The sequence below is a fragment of the Drosophila yakuba genome, chromosome 2L (assembly GCF_016746365.2).
Source record: "Drosophila yakuba strain Tai18E2 chromosome 2L, Prin_Dyak_Tai18E2_2.1, whole genome shotgun sequence".
Lineage (NCBI taxonomy): Eukaryota > Metazoa > Arthropoda > Insecta > Diptera > Drosophilidae > Drosophila > Drosophila yakuba.
In genome coordinates, this window is record NC_052527.2 from 26,719,339 (window position 1) to 26,744,322 (window position 24,984).

At 40.9% G+C, this 24,984-nt stretch overlaps 1 protein-coding gene and 1 long non-coding RNA gene across 20 annotated transcripts in view; one reads left to right on the forward strand and one right to left on the reverse strand.

The window, feature by feature from the left end:
- Positions 1–296: 296 nt before the first annotated feature.
- LOC120320623 lies at positions 297–2,863 on the reverse strand. Of its 2 annotated transcripts, none has more exons than XR_005560153.2 (2): positions 2,543–2,863; positions 297–2,122 (listed from the first exon to the last, which is right to left on the reverse strand). It is a non-coding gene; the product is annotated as an uncharacterized LOC120320623 (long non-coding RNA). The 2 variants fall into 2 exon arrangements; XR_005560152.2 differs by having other exon boundaries at positions 297–2,143.
- Positions 2,864–2,955: 92 nt separating this feature from the next.
- LOC26536134 (protein CEPU-1) overlaps positions 2,956–24,984 on the forward strand; it is a 427,226-nt gene continuing 405,197 nt past the window's right edge. For 12 of the 18 annotated variants that reach the window (XM_039370839.1, XM_039370842.1, XM_039370843.2 and 9 more), the window contains exons 1-2: positions 2,956–3,114; positions 3,166–3,374. In XM_039370839.1, the coding sequence (XP_039226773.1) occupies positions 3,075–3,114; positions 3,166–3,374 (249 nt within the window). In that variant the 5' untranslated portion in view covers positions 2,956–3,074. The remainder of the gene's footprint in view (positions 3,115–3,165; positions 3,375–24,984) is intronic. The other 6 variants (XM_039370838.2, XM_039370846.1, XM_039370844.2 and 3 more) reach the window with 2 other exon arrangements.

Below are 24,984 nucleotides of genomic sequence, written 5' to 3' on the forward strand. Positions count from 1 at the left end.
AAATGTTTTGATATTTTGTCATTTTAATATTGGTCTTGTAAATTTCTATCGATTTGCCAAAAAACTTTCTGCCACGCCCACTATAACGCCTACAAACCCCCAAAAACTGCGTTTAAGACTCTCCTTCTCTCTTCCACTAGCTGAGTAACGGGTATCAGATAGTCGGGGAACTCGACTATAGCGTTCTCTCTTGTTTATAATCAAGTGTTTTCTTCACGTTCTAGCTCAGATCGTTTGTGTGTTCGTAACACCAATTTTCTGATTTATGTGATTGGCCGACCCAGAAGAACACAGGGTTTTAGATTTACGTCAGCTTTATTAAAGGTATACTTCGTATGAGTTCCGATTGTTCGTTTTCTTAACGTCCTTCGCTTGACGTCCTGCGTCGACTTGACTACGGACCCCATGCAGGCTTAATGAGACCTGGGATATTATGGTGGCGGGGCCGCAAGGTGTGTCGTCAGATCTTCCCGGAACAACCATGGCAAACACCCGGACTGCTCCTGTCGTAGGACACCAACCACTGACTCCACATATCCTTTTAACCACGGCACGTCCTTGAATTCTTCTTCTCCTGTATCCTCAACCAGTGGATCTCCGCGGTGCACTGCTCAGACACTTGCATCGATTATCCTTGTACTTACGCTTCTGACGCTCGCTGACTGATTTCTCACTGACTGGATTCTTTAATAGTATTCTCGCTACGTATCTCGTAGCGAGCAGACCAACAAAAACAGTTCGTTACATAGTTTGTTTTTTATTTATAATTCAGAAATGGACAGTTTAAGTTCTCAGTTCACTGAATGGTTATAAGATATTCGATATACCGCCTGCTTAAGTTTGGTCATCCTACTCCTCGTTGTCTGTCTCAGACCACAACAAATTTTTATATCCTGCCACACATCTTCATAACATAATGTTATTTACGCTTGTGGAGATATAATTTTGACCTTTAAACTCGGCAGCCTTCTTGACGTCACAGCGGCCACATGGTTTCACTTTATCTATTTCATATGGTCCAGGAAAAAGATTAGCCAGTTTCCTACCGGTGACAAACAGCGTTCGCTTGAAGACAAACAAATCCCCTTCCTTTTAAGTGACCTCCTTTTTTCTCCTTTTGTCACAATTGTGTTTGTAGACATCCAGGGCTTCTGGTATTTGTATTCTAGCTTCGTGGCGCTTGTCTTGTCTCTTTCTCAAAGTCTCCCTTGTCTTTTCTTTCTTCTAGTTCCAATTTTGTCTTGTCTGTAATTTTGATCCGCACATTGGTAAGCACATGGTGCTTTTTGTGTAGTCGAATAAACATTTGAGAATCTGTTGGGCCTAGGTAATCCAGATGCAGCGTTTGTAACGGTTGACTTCATTTGTCGTTCCAAAGCAGGTTACTCTCCTGCTTACCAATCTTCGTAATCATTATGCACTTTATGCATGTGGCGTTAGCCTGTGACATCTTTTGTTTCATGTGCGGGATAAGGAGGCTGTGCATCGTCCATCTGCATAGGCTTTATTTATATTCTCATGCTTTTTGACAACCGGTCAAAAGGTATGTATAAACATGGAAATTGGCTTAAACAGTCAAATCAACGCAGACTCTATTTGATCCATATTCCTTTTGACGACTCTCCTGGCCAAATTCAACGTCGATTAGCGAGTTGAATCTCTTCGCTTTTAAGTATAAAGTATCGACTGGGATGGTATTTAAATGATATCATCTTCTCCTTGGGCCCAATCTTTCGCTCGATTGGCCTTTTTTCAGCGGGCTGGAACTGCGGGGGAGTGTGGATTTAAATATCGGTTTCGACAACATTACAGATACTTAGCACATTCGGCGCCTCCTGTTCAATCGGCGCAACCTTCTGAGTAAAGTTAAAACTATTCCGACACAAACCAACGAAAAACGTTGTCATGAAATTGTACTCCAGCTTGTCATTCGACACCTCGACGATCTTCTACTGGACTCTTATATTGTCCACCAGCACAGCCGCAACAAAATCTCCTATCGGCTATGTTATCGGCAAAAGTTTCGCTTTGATGCGGCACGGTTTTTGCCGGTAAATTTTATTTGTTAATCTTTCCCTTAATAACGCTAACTGCTCCGCTATATTCAATTTCAATGCAGATTCTGTAACATTGGAAAATACAACTGAAATGAATCCAAACAGGACTTGATAAGGAAAATGTTGAAAGCTTTTATGTCATAAGATTCTCAAAGTCCTAAGGTTCCTTAAACTTTACATTTTCTATACCTTTTTATATCTTATAAAATTCCACATTAGTTAAATTCGTTCGTATAGTTGTTTTTCTAATTCATACTTATATAAAAGCAATTCATAGTAATGGAAGTTGGAAATGAATTATTTGGGTAAGGAATTATATACCTATTCGTTTGTATAGTTGTTTTTTTAAGTCATAAATATAAGTCATAAATAATATAAGAGCAATTCGTAATAATAAAAGTTGGAAATTAATTATTTTACTTTATTACTTTAAATGTTTTGATTTGTTTCCCAAATTTTGAATTATTATACCCGTTACTCGTTACCTTCGCACTTTCACTAGCTGAGTAAGCGGTATTTGTAACCATTCATATAGAGTGTTTCTTTGCGTGATTTTTAAAAGTCACCAAACACCACTTTATATTTTATTTTTTGTTTTGATACACGTCCTACGGAGTGGATCATTTGTTATCAATTCGTATAATATATAATATAATACAATGCGAGAAAGTAGTTTGTTTAAATTTGTTTATACTATAAAAAAAAATTTTTTTCTAAAGCAGCACGTGTGACCATCCCAAATATATACCACATCAGCCCGAGTGGCAAGAACAAGAAATTACGTTTGTAGGTTGTATAATGCAATACCATCTTCTAATATATAAAATATAATATATAATTTACTTAAAATAAAGGAAAATCGAGAAAAGCTTTTTACATATTTATCGACATTTTTGTAATGTATTATAAATTTTGCGCATGCGTTTGCGCATGTGACAGGAAATTCAAGAAAAAAATTTGCACTATACTAATGTTTTTTGGTTAGTGTAAGATGTTTGACAACTTAAATCATTAAAAATGAAAGTTTTTTTAACTTTTCGAATATTTCTTTGCATATGTAAGTATATTAAAATGTGTATAAAAAACATACAAATAATAAGTTGCTTAGTAATTTTAAGGGAAACTTGCCCACAACATTTAAGAGAGAATGGGACTGTGACAGACCTGTATTTAATAAGTGAAGAAAATATTGATCAAATGAGAAGGGTTCTGGATAGGGGCCCGTACTTTGATACTTCTGCTACTAAAAACGTCACATCCTTAGTTGGAAAAACTGGACATTTAAATTGTCGCATTAAAAATCTTGGAAATAAAACGGTAAGCTCGTGTACTATTTTATTCCTATGTTCACGTGTCTACGCTTATATATTTTAGATTATACCAGCTTAAAGGCTATGAAAGTATTAAGCCCAAAACATTTCTATTTTAGGAGTTTTAAAATAAATTAAAAGTAAATTTTATATTTATTTTTTTTAAATTTCTTATGGAACGAATTGTCATTAGTTTGATATCATGTAAGCAGTCGGTTTGTCTTGCTAAAAGATTTTAAGGAATCAAAAAATGTTCTCCCTTAGTTCGAGTGCACCTTCATTACCATATCCACAAGTTTCAGGATTGACACAATGTTTTCAAAGGCGAGGCTCCTCTTTAAAACTTTGATTTATATATATATTTGTAATAGGAATACAATTTATTTGAAATGCATACGCTTGAAAGAACCTTGCTGTAAAAACGTTTTGTCAATCCAGTAGCTGATTAGTATATTATGATAATAAATATATATTTTAGTTAGTTGTTATATTTAATATTGGACGATATCCTGAGTTGCCATGGCTCCTAAAACTCAGTGGCCGAGATTTTCCAAGTCTTGGTCAACCTTACTACTACTACTTACTACTACTGGACGATATCTACACAGTGGCGCTCCTTGCTAATGTATGATTGATATTCATTTTTTTTAAAATATTTTCAGACTATAAGTTTCTGTATTGCGTATATAGTGTAAACTATCATTCTTTTGTCACCTTCATTTTAATAAATTAAAGATCAAATTTTGTGATGCAGTGATATGCAAATTTAAATCAACGTATCTTTCCTGTTTAAATATTTATTTTCGGAAGATTCAGACTGACTTATATTTCACAGATTGGCAATCCGCTTTTTTTGTTTGTAAACAATCGTTCCTGATGTAACAATCTGCATTAACAATAGGGAGCAGCGCCCGAAAACTTTCATTGAGAGGAAGTTGTGGATACGTAGCATTAAGTTAAATAGAAGAACAAGGAACAGGATTCCCTTGTTAATTGACACCTGGCGTTTTTCTATGATGTAGCTCTTGAATATGATGGCAAACTTATTTTGGGCTTACTTACATGCTGGATCGGTAACGCATTTACTTCATGCGAAATTTCTGAGTCGGACGTGCATCATGTATTGTCGGCTTTCTGTATGGAGATTTTGCTGTCGCTTTATTGTCGGTATAGATTTCTAGAGGTTGAAGCCTTACGGTTTGGTGGGATCAGCGATGCGGAGCATCTCATCAAAGTATTCGCGTTTGCTACACTCCTGCCCAGAATTATACGACACCTCGAAAATATTAGTTTCGACCCTCGTAGGTCGATGGGGAAACATAGTAGAACAAAATCAAGTATGCGGAATGAAAGCTTTATCAATTCTGCTTAAAATCTTCTTATCTCTGATTGCATCTTTTGTTTCCAATCAGCAGGAAAAAAAGGCACAAAAGCCCGATTTTCGGCATGCCTGCAACTGTATCAAAGTTATACGGACACATGACAATTTGTTAGTTGTAATAGTTTTTTATTTTTTTTAATCATTTTTAAACAATTTTTAATAATTGATCGGGTCACCTAGAGCCTTTGCAACCCCAAAAAGCCTCTTAGGCATTGAATTTATTAATTTTTTAAGAACATTTTGGTCTAAGAGTGACCGTTGTGCCAAAATCTCCGATTTAAGGCTTTGGATGCTCTCAAATTTTTTGTTATTAGGGTTAAGTCGCCTTGCTAAGATACCCCAGATGTTCTCAATTGGGTTTAAGTCCGGGGAGCACGCTGGCCAATCCAAAACACGTATTCTGTGGTCACTTAGGAAACGCTGGGTCTCTTTGCTCCGGTGTATAGATGCATTATCTTGCATAAAACAAATTTTTTTTCTCCCCATTTTGCTCAAAATATGGCAGAAAACGCTCCTCCAATACTTTTTTATACTCCGATTTATTCATTCGTGAGCTTGTGAAAGCCAAATCAAGCGTTCCAGATGAAGTGAACGCTCCCCAAACCATTGCGGATCCGCCTCCGAAATTCCGCTTAGGGAACATAAGTGGATCCTTTCGTAAATCCCGCCAATAGTGTCGAAATCCATCTGGGCCGTCCATATTAATTTTTTTTTCATCAGAAAAAATTATTTAAATGAAAACTTTCAACCAAAAATGTATAATGAAAATAAAGTCAAAATTGCCTACCAAGGCCCAGCTTCTCTCAAAGTTATTTTCAACAAATTCCAGCCGAGCAATTTTGTGGTGCCATTTTGAAAACGGAGGTTTTTTTTAAGACTCCTCTCACAATGCACTCCGAAGACTGCAGGCTTATTGGGTTACAGGCTTACTCGGCCAATTTTTCGCGATATTTCGCTTACATTAAAGCCAGCATCGTTGTAGCCTTTTATTCTTCCCTTTTCCTCTTCAGTTAACGAACTTCCCCGCGGCATTTTGTAACAAAAGAATTAAATTAATAAGTGAAATAAAAAAAAAATTATTTGAAATGAAATCTTCCTCTCTGGCCGCAATAATCACAACGTGTCGTATAATTTTGATACAGCTGCAGGCATGCCGAAAATCGGGCTTTTGTGCTTTTTTCCTGCTGATTAAAAACGAAAGATGCAACCAGAGATAAGAAGATCTCATTCTATGCAGAATTGATAAAGCTTTCATTCTGCATACTTGATTTTGTTATACTATGTTTCCCCGTCTTACGAGGGTCAAAACTAATATTTCCGGGGTGTCGTATAATTCTGGGCAGGAGTCTTGGATAATGTTTAGCCCTCCTATAGTAAGAGCATTTGAACTGTGAACGGAGTCTGCGGGTGGTTGAGTTTCGAGATCCCCAGCGACTAACGCTAGCATTTCAATCCCCCCAGTCGAAATTTGGTCAGTTTGACTTTGACTGCGATACATTGAACATTTAGACTTTGCAGACTATATAACTAGTAACATTGAAGACAGGAAATAATTACCCATATGATAGCATTATTATGGTTATGGTTATTATGGTCTATCGTTGGATTTCAAAAACTTTTGCTCTTGCTGGTCAATTAACAATTGTATCGCTTTTGGGATGACTGCTGCTGGCGATCTGGCTGCTATTGTTGTTGAGATCTTTTTTGTTTTTGTAATGGCTGTTGGTGAGGTGATACTTCTTGTTGACGCATCTGACTTTGCTTTATATATTATATATATATATTGTTGTTGCCCAGCGGGGGAAATGCTGACTGCGGGAAAGTCTTAGTAAGTTGTTGGTACAGGGGATGACTATATAGATAATTGTTGAAAACACGGACGACGTTAGTTTATAAGCTCTGGTCAATATTTGGTCTTCCTGACTGGTGGGGAACGCTTCTGCAATGGAATGTGATACTTTTGCGTCGACTTGCAATCTGCTGATAGACAACACAGCCTTTATATCTGACTGTATGGTTTTCGCCACAGTTAATACATTTTACTGGTTGACCCTTGTTAAAGGCAGCTAGGAGGCTTTTGCCAATAATTTTTGGTGTGTCCAACAATTTTTGGATGACAACGCTATAAAATCTTTCTTGTTTTAGCTGCCAGGAAAGGAATGGCACTTTCCAAGGTTGAAAGCCCTACTTGTGTATGTAGATAATATCATCTCTACTAAAGAAGATCAGATCAAATATATGAACTAGGTTCTAACAGGTCTTTTTTGAAGCAGTCGTTTATCTATCTTAGAAAAAAGTTTAAGTTTTTTAAAAAAGTGCCGAATACCTCGAAAGAGGCCAGATAAAAAAAGATTAAAACAAGTCTGGGTCTCAAAGCTTTTATAGGTGTTTAATGAAAGACTTCACCAACATCAATAAAACCCTATTCGAGATTTTATAAGCTTTACAATAAAAAACAAGAGAGAACACTATAGTCGAGTACCCCGACTATCTGATACCTGTTACTCAGCTAGTGGAAGTGCGAAGAGAAAGTGCAGATAATATAATATAATATATATAGATAATATAAAAGAATTTATTAATTAATTTAAAGGAGAGCCAAAATTGTTGTTTGTAAATAAGGCTTTTTTATTTAATTACTTAAATGTTTAAAGTTCAGTAAAAAAGTAATTGCGAACATCGGAATTAAAACTGTGAAAAAGGTGGCAGCTCCAGATTTTCTCAAGCCCTCCAATTTCTGACTTCTCCTGGCGTACAAACAAGCAATTGCAAATATAAAATTTATATTTCCACGTTGTTTGATTCAGACAAATAAAATAAAACAGGTGTTTGAGCAGCAAGAAGCGATGAGAAACGAAACATTCCGATAGCAAAAAATTTTGGGAAACCAGAGCACCTAAAAACGAAATAGAAAGATTTGGCCCAAAAGCGAACCCGTTTTTATGGGTAGTTTGAAAATCTTTCTAAGCAATATTTATATGCTTTATAGGTGATATCCATCGTTTCTCCGAAAATTACATGCAACTTATTACCGCGATAGGTTTAAAAGTGTGGTCCCTTTACGCGGCGCAATAAATTTCTTCCGTGTGATAGCTTTTATTTTCCGGGCTAAAGTCTAAAGAGTGTCCTTTTCAAGCTCCTCGCAACAAAATTTAAAGCTTGGCACTGAATGTACTTTTTCAAGGCTTTGTTGTTCGTTCGGCGTGTAGGAAGCTTTAGGGAATAGCTGGCTGATGTTTTTCTTTTTATTTAAAATAATAATGAACTACATTTTTATGAGTGTAACTTGATATATAAGAAAATTAATTTAATATTAATATTAATCCCATCAATATTGGATTCTAAGCATTTGTCTTCTTAGCATGCGTTCAAGAATCATCGCCCATGAACATCGAACGTCTTAGGTAGAAAGTTTAAGTGATGCATATTTTAAGCAACGATCTTACTTTAGTAATTGTGTCAGTGTGCCTCTTCGTCACCGGTATCTATGCTCGCTGACCAAGGCTGTCGATCTCTTGCAGTGAATGTGAAGTACAAGGTAAGGAATTAAGTCATAGCGCTGCCGTCAATTATGCTCATTGGTTCCATGATAAGAAATTAAAAAGATAATCAATTTAAAAAACGGTTTTAAAAAATACATAACTTAACAGTTCCACTTGGCCATCTGACCTAATGTTAGGTTAGGTTTAGGGAAAAATACATAAAAGAAACTTTTATTTACGTTGTAACCAGGCATTTAGGTACAGAAAAAATGTATTAAATTAAATTAATGCTCTTTAATGTTTTTCAGAGACTAGAATATGGACATGCGGGTTGCCTTCATAAAGACCGAAAGCTAACGTAAGAATGTACAATGATGTAAATACATTTTTAAAAGTATTTAACGATGTACTACATAAATAAAACAATAAATAAAATATACATATATATAGGCATCTCTTTAATAAAACTTTCTTGTGTGAAGCAAAATATTCAGTGGTTTAGAACAATTTGTGGCATAGGTATCTAAGTACCAGTGTGAAAAAGAGTTGGACCGAGAAAGAGGCATACAATATTCAGGCACCAGTTTGCCAGTGTATACTAGTCGTATTTAAGTCGTAGGAACTTGGTAAACCTCTCACCTCGCCAACATATCCAGAATAAATATTAAAAGTGGCTGAAAAAAAATTGTTTACCGTTCGTCAGAAATCAGTCCTCACTACATAGACTCCCCTTCACAATCCGTAAGACAATCCCCCTTTAATCAAGGTTGTCCCTCAAACGGACAACGTTTTTTACCCACACCTTTTTTTTGCGCCAGCATACATTTAAATCAGTCTGTCGTGTTTATTTTTAACATTATAAATTGTAACTAACTGGATTTTTTGTTTCTGCTCGCTACGAATTGCAACGGCTAGCTTAGAGAGTTTGTTTGGTCGTCCCAGCAAATTTATGATTTGAGTGAGTGCCGACCAAAGAAAAGACAGAGATTAGATTAGAATAGCTTTAACCAACAATGAACTCCTAGAGTCCTCGCCATCTGCGTCGCTCTTTCGTCGTCCTTTTTTCGTTGTCCCGCGTCGTCCTTGACAGCGTAAGCGTGCCGGCTCGAATGAGGCTTAGGATGTTATGGGGCAGGGTGTACCGTCCGTGAGGTAAAGGCACCGCTCTTTTCCGAACCACCTTTGCCTACCAATGACTCCAATGTCCATTCTGACTACGCCAGGTATTTGTGCTCGCTCCGTTCTTCACTTGCAGGGACACTTACTAGCTGATATCCTCCTGAGTGTAATTGCTCATTTACTTATCGACGGGTGCACGTTTAACCGTTCTTACTCGCGGATCTCTTGTCGACTCCCGGGTATAGCTCTCCGTTCTCACTAACCCCGAGCTGGGCGTGCGCCGTCCCTTTATAGGCCGCAGGGATCCAGTTATTTCCTCTTTAGCTCACGGCCTGCTCGGGTACATGGTCAAAACCATGTCCCATTAGTTCACGGTGCGTCCTCTTTCTGCTCGTCTAAAGTGCAGACTGTTACCGTTCGACATCTGTGCCCTTGTCCGGCATGACTCCAAGGTCGAGCGCGGTACCGTTAGTTGACGGTCTCTCCGTTATGCCGGGGTCCAAGGTCCATTCTATCCCGTTCAACATTGCCGCCCTTGACTCCTCTCGCATTCCAAACGTATTTGCTGTTGCTAGACCGCTCCCCTGCACCCGGATATGTGGATAGTCTTAAAACTCCACACAGAATTTATAATTTAGAATATATAATTTATATTATATATATTGCCTAGTGGTATGAGTATAAGCAAATAAACACTAATACATGCAAATTACTTTAATTGTCGTTTCTCGGGACAATAATTAATTTTTTTTGGTATGCCTCTATCCCTTTTTTGTCTGTACTTATGTCAGAATAAACGAAATAAACAAAAATAGACAACCTTAATTTACCTCACTTTGTCACTTTTTCTTGATCTGCTTTTTTTTCTTAGCTCATTACTTCTGAAAAATAAAACTAACGACATTTAGGCTACCCAGACCCGGTGACGAGTTCTTCAAACAAATTAAGTCCCTTCTGGCTTCTCTGGGCTGTTCACCGAACTGGGGTAAACGTCGTCAAAGAAAAGAAACGCCGATTTTTCCGACGTTAGGCTTTTTCTCGATTTATGCGTAGACGACAATATTTTGTTTTTCAACCGCTAACTACTCACTTTTTACGACCGCTCACGGTCTTCTCTCTAGGGGAGTCCGTTGGTTTAGCGGCCAATTTGTCCAGCGGCTCTGGAGTAACTGATTCTTAGCAGCCAGCGATATAGAAATAGATGAGAGATGCGGTACGGCGAAAAAAATGGGAGGGCAACTTGGTAACAGTCCGAGTCGCTCGATGATATTGGAAGTCCACAATGATCCAGGGAGAAAAATTGCGCTTTTAGGTCCACTTTTAGAAAACAAAACGACCAATGTCGAGGCTTTTGCTGGAATCCGTCCACTTGTCTTACAAATGCTTTACAGATGCGGGACAAAAACTAACTCACCGCTTTCTATTTCTTGGGCTGTGCACTGCAATAAATTTCAGTATTGCTTTTTTTCTACATGAGGCGGCACTCGCGATTTGTGTTGGAGGTTATTTAAATTAATATATACAAGCCTGGCAAAACTGCAACTTTGGTGGTGTTGGAACTGCATCTGCTTACTATAAGGTTCCCAAATGAAAAGACCTAACCTGCGACTTTGTCAGCGCCTTCATTTTGGGCGGATAATTTCAGCTCGCTAATCATATGTTTATCCTAAAGTATCTTACCCCCAAATACGCTTGCCACATCCAAAATCTTTTTTTTTGTCGTATCTGTCACAGATACCTGTGCTGCCTACTTTTGGGCTTTTTAAACGTTTAAACGAAGGGGCTAGTTATACCCGTTACTCGTAGAGTAAAAGGGTATACTAGATTCGTTAAAAAGTATGTAACAGGCAGAAGGAAGCGTTTCCGACCATATAAAGTATATATATTCTTGATCAGGATCAATAGCCGAGTCGATCTGGCCATGTCCTTCTGTCCGTCCGTTCGTTCGTCTGTCCGTCCGTATGAACGTCGAGTTCTCAGGAACTACAAAAGCTAGAAAGTTGAGATTAAGCAAACAGACTCCAGAGACATAGAAGCAGCGCAAGTTTGTCGATTCATGTTGCCACGCCCACTCTAACGCCCACAAACCGCCAAAAACTGTCAGTGTTGAAGGCTCTCCTTCGCACTTCTACTACTAGATAGTCGAGGTACTCGACTATAGCGTTCTCTCTTGTTTTTTAATTTCTTTAAACCAAACAATATTTGTAATTCCTTTTATACATAATTAACTTATCATTTGTGTAGTTCCATTAACACATACGACCCCCGCCATAACAAGTCTCTTCTGCTATGGTGCGGTCTTCAGTTTCTCTATTGGGCAACAAACACAACTTCTATTGTGCTGTCCCTATCTTTACATAACTCATCGAGTATCTGATTATTTGGTATTGCTTTAAACATTTATGTGAATACTTATATGTTCCATTACATGTTAAAGATTTTAGCGTATATCTATCTCCATCCAATACTTCAATTATCTCAAATGGCCCTTTAAATTTTGGATCAAGTTTAATTTGATGACGTTCTTCGTTTTTTAGCAAAACGTGATCACCCACTTTGAAATTTACTATTATAGCACAAACAATCTGACGTTTGTGCACGAAACCTGTCACACCTAAATTCGGGCCAAATAAAAATAATAATTTGTTATAACATAAGACTTGACGCTGTCTAGCGCAGTGTCGGCAGTTGGACAATAACAACAACATAAGTGTAGTGCGATAGACTGCATTTGTGGCCCGTCAGGGCATCACTGTCCCCCTCACACTGCGAGCAGCTGCACAAGAGGGGAAACAAAAACAGTGATTGTCTTACATTCAAATCTGCATATAATCGCGAGAGATGGCAAACTCTAGGAAAACGAAGCTTCTTGGCGAAGCTATGAGAGAAGCCGTCATGGATGAGGAGATTACAGGAGTGTTAACTCTGGCTGAAGAACTGGACACTAGCGGCAAGCTTGACCCATATGTTATAGCAGTATCAAGCAGTAATGCAGCCTGTGTCACTAGTACTGTGATAACAACTCATAGTCCAATGTATACCTACACTTCATCATCGCCCAGCATATGCAGTATCGTGTGCTCAGCGTCTATGCCTCTTAAAGCATTGGGCGCTTCTATAGACTTCCCCCCTTTACCGGGCCTCAATGAATCTAATTCACCTAGATGGCAAAAAATCCAGAGCCAGAAGAGGAAGGTGCCATTGAACTCACCAAAAATTCAACGAAAACGTGCCGTTTCTAGAAATTTAGAACCCAGTGACCCTGTGTCAGCTAACAGGTTCGAGACACTATCAGTAGATGACGATGAGATGGACTGTATTAGTGTGGACGAACCATCGACTAGCGCTGAAGCAGCGGCCTACCGTTCTAATACCGCTTCTAAGGCTAAAGACAGCAACGTACATAATAAGAACGCAAACGTACAAAGTAAAACTGATTCATCTACGATAAACTCTGCTCATACTGGTAGTCCAAAACCACCTCCAATCGTTCTTATGGACGTGACAAACGTGAACGAACTTCTTATCGCTATCGAGGAAGTTACAAATCTTGAAAATATTGAAATCAAATCCTCTGTGGGCTCCACTCACAGAATCTACACCAAGGACGCTAATACCTACAGGGCTGTAGTACGACAACTAAATACTCCGAAAATTGAATTCCATTGCTATCAATTGAAAGACGAGAAGCCATTCAGAGTTGTTGTGCGAGGATTACACCATTCACAGCTCCATCACAAAATCAAAGAGGAATTACTCAGACAGGGGCATAAAGTTCAATCAATATATAACCCAAAAAGCAACAAGAGCGGTGAAAAGATGAACCTCTTCTTCATTAATGTAGAAAAGAATCTAAATAACAAAGATATACTCCAACTACGATCTCTATGCCGCCAACGCGTCAGTATTGAAGTAGCCAGAAAAGCGCACGACATTGTGCAATGTCGGAGATGCCAATCGTTTGGTCATACTGCAAGATATTGCTACAGACCTTTTATCTGTGTCTCTTGCGGTGAATATCATAAATCATCAGATTGTCCCAGAAGCAAAGAAGCACCAGCAACTTGCACTCACTACGGAGAAAATCACCCAGCTAACTTCCGTGGCTGCAAATCCTATCAAAAATTGCTCAAAATGAACGACAATGTACAGAAAACTCCAATAGTGGGCATAAACAATAACTCTACACCTAAACATTATGAAAATGGAGTTTCTTATGCTCAAATAGCCAGAAATGCACTTCCAATCACGGAAAAACAAAACAAAAGACCAGGAAACCTAACAAATAGGCTACAGGACGCCAATCAACAACAACATCACTACGGTGCAAAAAATCATGCGCACTTCTTCTCAGATGTTTCACAACAGCAAAATGCACAAGAATCTAATATAGAAACGGCAATTGCATCGCTCACAAAAGCTATCGAGGGTCTACACTCCATGCAAGCCCAGATGCTGCAGATGCTGGTCGCAATTAACGCGCAACTCACACAATGTCCCAAATAAAAATTCTCACCTGGAACACGCGAGGTGCTGCCGGCAAAATGACTGAAATCGGCCACCTTGCGGAGAGAGAGAATATTGACATTCTCCTTCTCACCGAAACGAAGACATCCAACCTTCAACTATTTGGATATGAAGTCTACACTTCAAATTTACCTGACGGCAGTCGCAGGGGTGGAGCTGCAATCCTGGTTAACAAAAAGATCAATCACTTTCCCATTGAGCCAATCGCCCATGCTAAAGTCCAAATCGTGGGTGCCAAAATCCAAACATGTATAGGACAAATATTCATCGGATCAATCTACTGCCCTCCAAACTTCAGCTGGACTCAATCAGAATTTGATGACATATTCGCTAACTTCAACTTTCCAAGATCATTCATCAGCGGAGACTGGAACGCAAAACATCCATGGTGGGGTTCTGCGATCACCTGTCACCGAGGTAACTTACTTGCCGCTAGCGTCAACTCAATTAACGCCAACATCCTGGCGACTGGAGCACCAACATACTATCCAAGCGCAGTAAATCGAAGACCATCCTGTTTAGACTTTGCAATCTATCGCAACATTCCACACGACAAGCTAAACATCAGAGACAGCTGGGACCTTGAATCGGACCACCTGTCTCTCATCACTACATTAAAAACAGAAGCCACACAATGCACTCAACGTAGGCAACTTCTTAGCAAACACACAAATGTAGCTGTTTTCAAGGAAGAACTATGTAGATCGATACGCCTTAACATTAAGATCAACTCTGCTGCTGAAATTGACGACGCGGTAGACCTCTTCACTACCAATGTGACAAATGCGGCGATGAGTGCAAACATGCACACTGTAAATAATCATAGCAGAGCCCTCATACGCCACTCGAATAGATTTGATCCAACCATTGCAGAGATGCTAGTCCGTAAGAGAGCACTGAGAAGACGTTATATTCGAACGCACAGTCCTGAGGATAAAGCTCAATGGCATAGATGCGCCAGAGAGCTTCACGTTGCCATGGCTGAATTGAAAAATGCGCAATTCGAACATATGCTAACCAATATGGATTATTCTAATGATTCCACTTTTAATATGTGGTCCTTTACCAAAAAAGTAAAAAGAATGCCACAGAAAGTTACGCCTCTGAAGAACAGCAATGGTAACTGGTGTCGCTCCTTAGAAGAGCAAGTACAAACATTTGCGGAACACCTTGGCGACAGATTCACTGCGTTTAATTTCGCATCCGAGGGGGATATCAACAGTATAAACGAAGTACTACAGCGCCCATTCCAGATGTCACCTCCAATAAGACCTATCCGTCTGGAAGAAGTCTCAAACATGATACGTACCCTCAAAAGACGAAAGGCGCCAGGTCACGACCTAATAAGCAACGCAGTACTTAAAATCCTTCCCAAGAGAGCACTATTACTTATCACATTGATATTCAATGCGATACTTAGAGTGCAATACTTTCTCAAAAAATGGAAGAGTGCTAGAATCAGTATGATTCTAAAGCCAGGGAAGCCGGAACAGGATCCAAGCTCCTACCGGCCTATCAGTCTCCTGCCCTCCTTATCGAAGGTAATGGAAAGGCTGATAGCTTCCCGACTTATAATACATCTAGAAGACAATGATACTATCCCAATGCACCAATTCGGATTCAGAGCTGGCCACAGTACGATTGAGCAACTGCACCGTGTAGTCAATCATATCCTGAAGGCCTATGACCATAAAGAATACTGCAACGGAATCTTCCTCGACATTCAACAGGCATTTGATAGAGTTTGGATCCCGGGACTACTAGCCAAAGTCAAAACAGCGCTGCCAGCCAACCTGTTTGAGCTCATCAGATCGTTTCTCACAAACAGAGAGTTTTGCGTCCAGTCCAGAGACGCAACCTCTGTAAATGTTGCCATTGCAGCTGGCGTACCTCAAGGAAGCGTCTTAGGACCGATACTTTACTCCATCTATACAGCAGACATCCCCAAGCCAAGCTATTATGAAATGACCTATGACAACAGCAAAATGCTGCTGGCCAGCTTCGCTGACGACGTCTGCTTTCTCAGCTCCTCGAACAGTGAGACCGAGTCGTCACAAATGCTGCAAACTTATCTCAACGAATTCGAGAAATGGGCCATGGCGAACAACATCAAAATTAACGAAAGCAAATGCGTAAACGTTTGCTTTACGTTACGCCGTAAAACAACTCCTGCGGTACACATTAATAATGTGGACATAGAGCAAGCAACTAAGGCGAAATACCTAGGCCTCACACTGGACAAACGCCTAACCTTCCGAGATCATATTGCCAGAGTCGTCAAAATGTGCAACCTAAAGCGTAACCAACTATTCTGGATGCTAAATAAGAAAAGCAAACTACCTTTAAGATGCAAGCGTCAGATTTATCAGCAAATTATCGCACCTACTTGGAGATACGGCATCCAAATTTGGGGAGTGGCGGCTGCGTCCCACCGAAAACGATTCCAAACCGTCCAGAACAAAACATTAAGACAAATCACTGGCTGTGACTGGTTCGTTAGCGGCCAAACGCTTCACAATGATTTAAACCTGAGCCTTGTTGAAGACCAAATCTCGTTCTTCTCAAGCAGATACAACGACCGACTAACTGCCCACCGTAATCGTCTCGCCCGGAGATTACAGGGGGCTATCCCAATTCGCAGGCTCAAAAGAAGACATTTTGGGCTGCTTCTAAGATGATAGTATGAATATATTATTTACCTGAAACCTCACTACTCGAAATTTGACCTATTCCTATATATTAAGATGAAAACAAATTATATTTTATAATTAAGAGATTATTTACTTAAGACAACATTTAGGTTAAAGGCTTTAATTGACCTGTTCCTGAATAATATTAAATAAAGATGTTAATTAATTAAAAAACTATTATAGCCTTATTTTTATCAAACCTATTTTTGTCGTATTTTGCTTGAGTTTCCATGTTCTTTTTAGCATAATTTCTCAAATTTTCTTTGTCTTCCCCATAATTTATATCTTCATTTAGCGGCAACAATCCAAAAGGTCGAGTTTCTTTACCAATCAATAATTCCAAAGGGCTAAACTTAGTCACATGATTAATCGTGCAATTCATTGCTAGCTGCACTTCAGCATAAATTCAAAGTACTCATGACCAGTTCTACCTGACCGTTCGCTTTACTTGCCCCAGTAGCAATTAAATGTAGATTAATTTTTTGAGAGGAGCAAAATTTGCGAAAACTTTTACTTGCAAAACTACGTCCTTGATCTGCTATAATTCGAGTGGGTAAACCAAACAAGGACACAGCTGATTTTACAGCCTTGATGCAGCTTTCAGAATCTATATTTAGTGTGTGATAAAAATAAACAAACTTGGTGAAGGCATCATTTTTACCACTCAATTTGCCTGTGATGTCAATATGAATCGTATGCCACGGTACGTATTTCTATTTTTGGAATAGGATGCAGGTCAGCCTGCACTTTTCCCACAAGTGGCTTAGATACTTTACATGCAATGCAATTTTCTACAAATCTACGCACATATTTAGACATATTTTCGAACCAGTGATAACAATAGACTTTGTCCAGCGTCTTTTCCCATCCAAGATCCATAATTGCTTTAGGACGTAAATTATGACGGCCCATCGAAAACCTCTTGGTATTACCGGCAAACATTTGGTCTTACTATTTAGCTGTATTTTTCTATGTAGTATTCCCTTTTGCAATTCATATGTTTTATCCAGATTTCCTGGTAACTCATTATTCTTTAACTTTAAAATTATTTCTTGTATCTCGCTGTTGTTCTGAAACTAACCAGTTATCAGATACCTCGGTCAAATTGATTCGTAACTCTAGAATCTCATTTAAACTTTTGTGTTGTTCAAGCACTGGATTCCGAGAGAGAAAGTCCACATGCTCCATTCGCTCGCCTTTTCTATACTCTATTTCGAAATCAAATGCTTGTAAAAACGCCCACCATCTATGCACCCTCGGTGTTAAATTTAGTTTTGTGCGGCTGGCCTATAAAGAATTACAGTATATAATTACTATAAATTTCGATCGGATCGAATATGGTTAAAACTGGCGTCTGGTTTAATATAGTTATTATTTTTATTCGTACCTGTTTATGCACCAAACAAAGTCAGTGCTTTTCTTAGATGTAAGAAGATACAGAGGCTTAAGTGTTTGGGAGAAATTTAACACAAATTGCCGAAAATAGGTGGCTAAACCAATGAATTGTCTGAGCTGTGAGACATTTTGGGGTGGTGGTAAGGTTTTAAAAGCCTGAATTTTGCGTGAATTTTTACTGACTTCTCCGTTGCTTATTTCAAATCCGATATACTCTATTTTTGTGGTGAGAAAGGAACACTTTGTGACATTAAATGAAAATCCAGCCTTACTTAATGTCTCCATTACTTTTTGCAATCTAACTGGCGCATCTTTTTAGCTTTCTGCTATTATGAGAACAACATCAATATATACAATTGCATAAGTGTAAGCTAGAGCTCATAGGGCCTTCATTATAGCCCGCTGGAACACAGATGGTGCGTTCTTCAAACCAAACGGCATTGTCAAGAACTCGTATTGACCCTCTGGCGTTACAAATGCAGTTCGATTGAGTCCTCATGGACTGGAATTTGGTAAAAGCCGCTTGCCATATCAATGCACGAAAAGTATTTAGCACCCCGAAGGGGCAATACTTGTAAGCCACTGTGTTTTCATTTAGCATGCGATAGTCCAGTCGATCGGTGCCATTTTTTTTTAAACTAGCATCATGTGACTAGCGAAAGGTGAACAGCTTGGCCGAATAATATTAGCTTTTAGTAATTCGTCAACTGTAACCTGCACTTTGATTTTCTCTTCTTCACTAAGCCTATTTGGCCGCCGTTGTACTGTCTTTTGCTATCTATTAATCTAATTTTCAACTTCCCTGTGGTGACCCTATTCATTGGTATTCCATCAATAAACCAATCTAAATAACATTTTAGAATTTTTTTCAAGGCTGCCTTATCAAAATCATCAAGGTCACGATTTGATTCTATGACATCTTGATAATTGATAATTACTAACGATTCTACTCTTTTGGTTGTGTAAATATGAAATTTGTCAGCGTCCATAGTTACGCCAAAGCCCTGGCCTAAAATTTCACGATCAATTAGTACGTCATATTTCAAATACTTGTCCATGATAACATTACATAATATGTAATAATATTACATAGTAGTTGTTGAGTGCTACTTATAGAATCATTACTTATGCCGGTTATTTTAATAATGTTATTAATTCTTTTACCACTTAATTTATCGGCAACACTTTCCTTAACCAAGGAACATTCAGCGCCAGAGTTGAAGCAAAATGGAACAGACTCACCGGTTGAACTTCTTATTGTTCCTGATGGTCGAGCTACAGTACAGATGTCAACACGTTTCTTGATCACTTGGTCGTTTCCTCGTAATCGTCCTTTGGGACAAGCGGATGCGAAGTGTCCAAGCTCGTCGCATTTAAAGCATTTGACTGTTGACCGGTCCTTTGATCCTTGCGTTGAACTTCCGTTGTGGCCTTTTCCTTGATTTTGTGTTCTCTGGCATATTTATGTCCGGTCTTTCTACAATAATGGCATTTCACTTGAGAGAGATACTTAGACTTTTTACGCTCTGGGTCTGTTGTAGATGCGTCGTCATCAAGGTTCCGTTTTTTAAAAGTGTGCGCTTGTAGTTGTTGTTGCATGTCATTTCTAGTTTTAATATTCTTTGTAAAAACCCAGCGCGACAATTTGTCATCAATTTGTGCCATGTGGGCCAGAGTAAGTGAAACCGCAATTTCTTCCAGATCAATAGATTTAAATTTTGACATAAGTAAGGTGACGATTCGGCTCCCAAATTCGGTGTAACTTTCTCCAGACTTTGGTCTCCCGTTAAAAATTTTCATCAATTTGGCAGCAGTTGTTTCGATGCAAACAAAGCGTTGAACAAAGAGTACCAGTAATAACACTCGCAGTTTCGTTCTCGGGTCTTTATTTGAGCTCAGTTTACAATGCACTTTAATTGTCCGGACGCCTCTGCTCTCTCGTCGTAGCGTCGGACCTTCGCCTGGTATTGCCGCTGACGCGCGAGAAGGAAGGTCGAGGGCTTAGGGAAGCGTCACCGTTCTCAGACTAGGGTGAACAATTGGCGGGCTCTCAAAGGCATACGCCTCGCTAGCCACAACCTCTTGTCCCTTGCTCTGTCCCGGCCGGTCCCGCCAGACGCTTGTTCAGTTCCTTCCGACGCACCGCGCTATCGCCCGGATACGCCGCAGTCCCTGTAGCAAGACGCCCAGTGAAAGACGAACGTTCCACCCTACCTTTCTCTCCTGTCGGCTCGGTCGGACCTGGATGTCCTGCTCGGCGGCCTGGTTCCCCTGTCTTGCCGCTTTCGTCGTCCTGGGTGGCGCGGACCTTCGTTATGGGCGCTTGTCGCGTGGGCTGAGAATTGTTGTCGTACGCAGACTCACGGAAGCTCACGGCTGTGATCCCCAAGGCATACGCCTGTGGAACAGCAGCGCGTCAACCCCAAGTCTGGTTCGGACTGGCGGCGCCGGTACCACGCCTGCTTGGATTGCACGGACACACCAGGCTATCGCCTGGTTCAAGCACGCGATCTCCTACACAGTCCACCGGGTCTACACCACAATCCCTGCCGCTTCCTCTGGTGCCCGCTTAGATCTGGCCTCTCCTGTCGTTTGCCTCCTGGCTACTCGTGCTTCGTCGTTTGGACCTCAGCTACCTGCGTCTCAGTTCGGAGACCTTCTCGTCCCGAACGTCTTGACGTAGCGATCTTGCTCCTTGGTGACTATCACGGTCGTAGCTCCTCTGCTAACTTCGTTCTATGTTGCTGACTCGTACACTTGCTTTCCTTGACTGTCGGTCCCGCTTCCAGCGCTCGGCCTGTTTATATAGGCCACCTCTAACGGTTTATCCCTTTGGTCTCCAGTCTCCGGATCCAAAGTCCAAGATTTTACCGTTGGCCGGTCCAAAGTTCGATTTGTCCCGTTAATTGCCTTTAAGCCTGCTGACTCTCCAAACTCTCTTTTCAGCAAGTCCGGAGTCTCCATCCTCTCTCTCTCCATTTCCCGAGTCTCCAAACTTTGTAAAAACCCAGCGCGACAATTTGTCATCAATTTGTGCCATGTGGGCCAGAGTAAGTGAAACCGCAATTTCTTCCAGATCAATAGATTTAAATTTTGACATAAGTAAGGTGACGATTCGGCTCCCAAATTCGGTGTAACTTTCTCCAGACTTTGGTCTCCCGTTAAAAATTTTCATCAATTTGGCAGCAGTTGTATCGATGCAAACAAAGCGTTGAACAAGTGTTGTGGTTTTCTTGCGTCTGGCGCCAGTCATATTATGCGTCGTAGTCAAATTCTAAGAATGATTTCACAATGTACCAAACTCATTGCGCAAAAGCGACTTGCAAGCGCAGTGGTCAAACTATGTTAATAATGTGACAGACACGTACAGTGGTCAAAATAAATTCATTATGCGACATATATATATACTTTAGGTCGGAAATGCTCCATTCTGCATGTTACACACTTTTAAACGAATCTAGTATAGTACCGTGCCTACCAATCTGGATCGTAATACTCGATCATCTTTCGTAGCTGATGTTCCAGTGAGAGACATAATGCATTGCATTAATTATGCTGTTCGTTCCCTAAACATTTTCAAGGGCAAGTACACTCATAATTGAAATGTTTGGCAGGAGAAGAGCCAAGACAAAAAGAAATAGGAAGACCAAATAAACAATAATAAGTTGTGTTGACTGACACTGCATACTTATTGTTGATGGAACTCATAACGGCGAAAACGCTTTCCTTGTTACGGGTTCGGCTGAAATTACTATAAGGCTGGCGGAATCACACAAAAACAAAAAAATTAAACACACTTATTTGGGCCTAGTTAGCACACTTATTTGGGCCCTAGTTAATGGTAAAGAAAGTAAATCATATTTCTTGTAACATTTTCTTGTAACAACTTTTTCCTTCCTAAGGCATTGATTGCAGTTTCTCGGGGCGATAAGCCTTTTCGGTAAGCCTCTCCTGTATTCTCTTTTTGCTGTACATATGCCGTGATGGAAATAAACGAAAATAGACAACCTTAATTTACCTTTTGTCACTTTTTCTTGAACTGCTTTTCTTTCTTTGCTGAATAATAAAACTAACGACATTTAGGCTACCCAGACCAGGCGACGTGGTCTTCAAACAAAATAAAAGCCCTTCCGGCCTATTTGGGCTATTCACCGAATACACTTCCTTCGTCAAAGAAAAGTTTCTTAAGAACCAAGCAGCGTCTGATCTTTTCGGCGTTGGGTTTTCCTCGATTGATGCGTAGACGACAATATTTTGCTTTTCAGTTGCTAACTAGTTAATTTGTTGGCCCGTGCAAAGAGCCACCCCAAACAAAGCCCTAAATGCCATACTCAACCTCCCAAGCCCAGAACTAGCTGGCATGGAACAGGCTACAGTAGCGGCAATCAAAGTAGAAGGAGGAGTTCACTCTGAACAGCTGGGCTTTCGCATCTCGTTTAGACTCCCCGATCATTGCAGCGTCTTCCAAGCTGAAGTAGCAGCAATAAGGGAGGCCCTAAAACATTTGAAAGCACTAAAGCCGGAAAGCTCACACGTGAACATTGTTTAGCTCTTGAGCTTTTTCAATAGCTTTTGCGAATAATAAGTAGCCGAAGAAAGTTTGTTTATTTTCCGATACTGTTTATTTTGCGAATTGTTTACGGCAGCTAGGGCCGACAAAGAGCGATATCAAATGCACAAGTTGAGTCTTTGCCGAAAAACGAAGAAGTGACAATTGGCGGTACAGACAGCCGAAATGCAGCGCAAGCTTAACGTAGGTAGATAACAAAGAGAACAAGAGAACAGATAAATGCGTGCGAGAACAGCGGTTTGCACAATGGGCACTGACTACTTCGCCTTACAATATTAAAGAGTATGAGATTAGTCTACTGCACAGTTTTGGCGGCTGCGTGACCCAACATCCTCCCCCCGTTGGAAGCTTGGCTTCCAACAGAGTCCTCAAGGGGAAGCAGACACAGCTTGTTCACTGCCCGCCTTATTACTCCAGACGCGGTCCTCAATTCTGCAACTCGAGCGACGCCGTCTCTGCCAGGAATCAACTGCATGACTCTCGCCAAAGGCCATCTCATTGGGGGTAGATTCTCGTCCTTAACAAGAACGACGTTGTCCACGGCTACGCCAGGCTTTGGGGTGCGCGACTTGGAGCGCTGCTGGAGCAACGTCAAGTACTCTTCCTTCCATCGCGACCAAAATATTTGCTGAAGAAAGGAGATGCGCTGCCAAGAGTCAAGCCGATTATAGTTTAGGCCCGTTATATCTGGCTCGTCAAACGACGAAGGCGGACCACCATTGAGAAAATGCGCCGGAGTGAGGACGTCCAGATCGGCAGGGTTCTCTGAAATGGGAACCAAAGATCTGGAGTTAATAACTGCCGAGATGTGTCACACCAGCGTCCTCAGCTCGTCGAAGGTCAGAACCGCCGTACCCACAGCGCGGTAGAAATGATGTTTGGCCGTTTTCACCGCTGCTTCCCAAAGTCCACCGAAATGGGGCGACCGCCAGTCAATTGTCTCCGAAAGTCAAAAATTCTGAACGGAGCCTTGATGCTCGCTGCTGAGAAATAACCTTCGAAGTTCCAGAAGTTCATTTTTGGCGCCGACAAAGTTGGTGGCGTTGTCTGACCAAATTTGCTTCGGCTTCCGCCGGGTGCATATGAACCTCTTGAGTCCGCACAGAAACGTAACTGTCGAGAGATCCTTGATCAGCTCCAGGTGCACTGCCTTGGTTGCAAAGCATATAAATTTAACCGCGGGCTTGTTGCGAGTATCCGACTTGTGAAAGAAGGGTCCACAGAAGTCTATACCAGCAACCTCAAAAGGGTGAGATCCTTCCGAGCGCTCCTTGGGAAGGTGCGCCATTATGTGCTCTATCAGCCGCGGCTTAATCCGAAAACATCTGATGCATTTGTTCACGGCCTTGGTAACCGTCATCCTCCCCCCAATAGGCCAATATTGGGATCGAATTGCACCCAGAAGAGCTCGAGGTCCGGCATGAAGATTGCTTTCATGGTAATGCAAAATAATTGCCAGAGTTTCCGGATGGGACCTTGGAAGGATTTTCGGGTGGCGGCCATCAAAGTCCAATGACGAATTCCGGAGGCGACCGCCTACTCTAAGAAGTCCAAATTGATCCAGAAACGGCGAAAGTGAGGATATGGGACTAGACGAGGAAACTCTTCCCAGCGTTTTTAGGGACTGCATGTTCTCCCATAACTGCGCGCGCTGCACCAACCGGAGCATCATCTGAGTACCCTCTTGAATGTGTGCGACGGTGAGCCCAGGACGACGAATTCTAGGGTGCTTTGTAAGCTTCCTTTCCAGCGACAAGAATCTCCGCAAAGCCTGAGGATAGGAATCTCCTAAAGAGTCCAAATGGAGTTTTAGCGGCAACCGTACCGAGTAATCGCCAGCTGGCAATCGCGTGTAACTTTTAACAAAGTGGGCCTCGCAATCTAGCTCCTCCTTAGTGGCTTGAACTATTGGGCCGGGACAATTTTCTACCTCCCAAAAGCGCTGCAGAAGTGAATCAAGTTCAACATCAATGCCGTTTTCCTTGCTGGCTGAAGAAGGAACGCGTGAAGCTATTAAGGCGCTACCGCAAGGGCGCGTGCAGCCTCCAGACACAACCAAGCCCAGACGAGTTTTTTGAAGCAGTGGCAGTCCTGGCAACAACTTTATCTGACCTACGCACAGCAGCTCATAAAACAGGCTAGCTCCTATTAACAGGTCAACACGCTGAGCTTTATGAAATTCCGGGTCGGCGAGCTGCAGGTTTTCTGGAATCTTCCAGTCCCCAATGTCCACATTTAAACTTGGCTGGCGATCCGTGATATTGGGAGCGATAACTGCTGTTATGCTCGTTGAGAAATCCAAAGTGGCAGACCGCATCGCAATTCCTACCGAGAATCCATCAGTCGCGAAATCGGAATTCCCGATTCCAGTGACGGAGCCGGACGACCTTGACCTCTTAAGTTGCAGTTGATTTGCAAACCGAGAGGTGACCAAGTGCAGTTGAGAGCCAGAA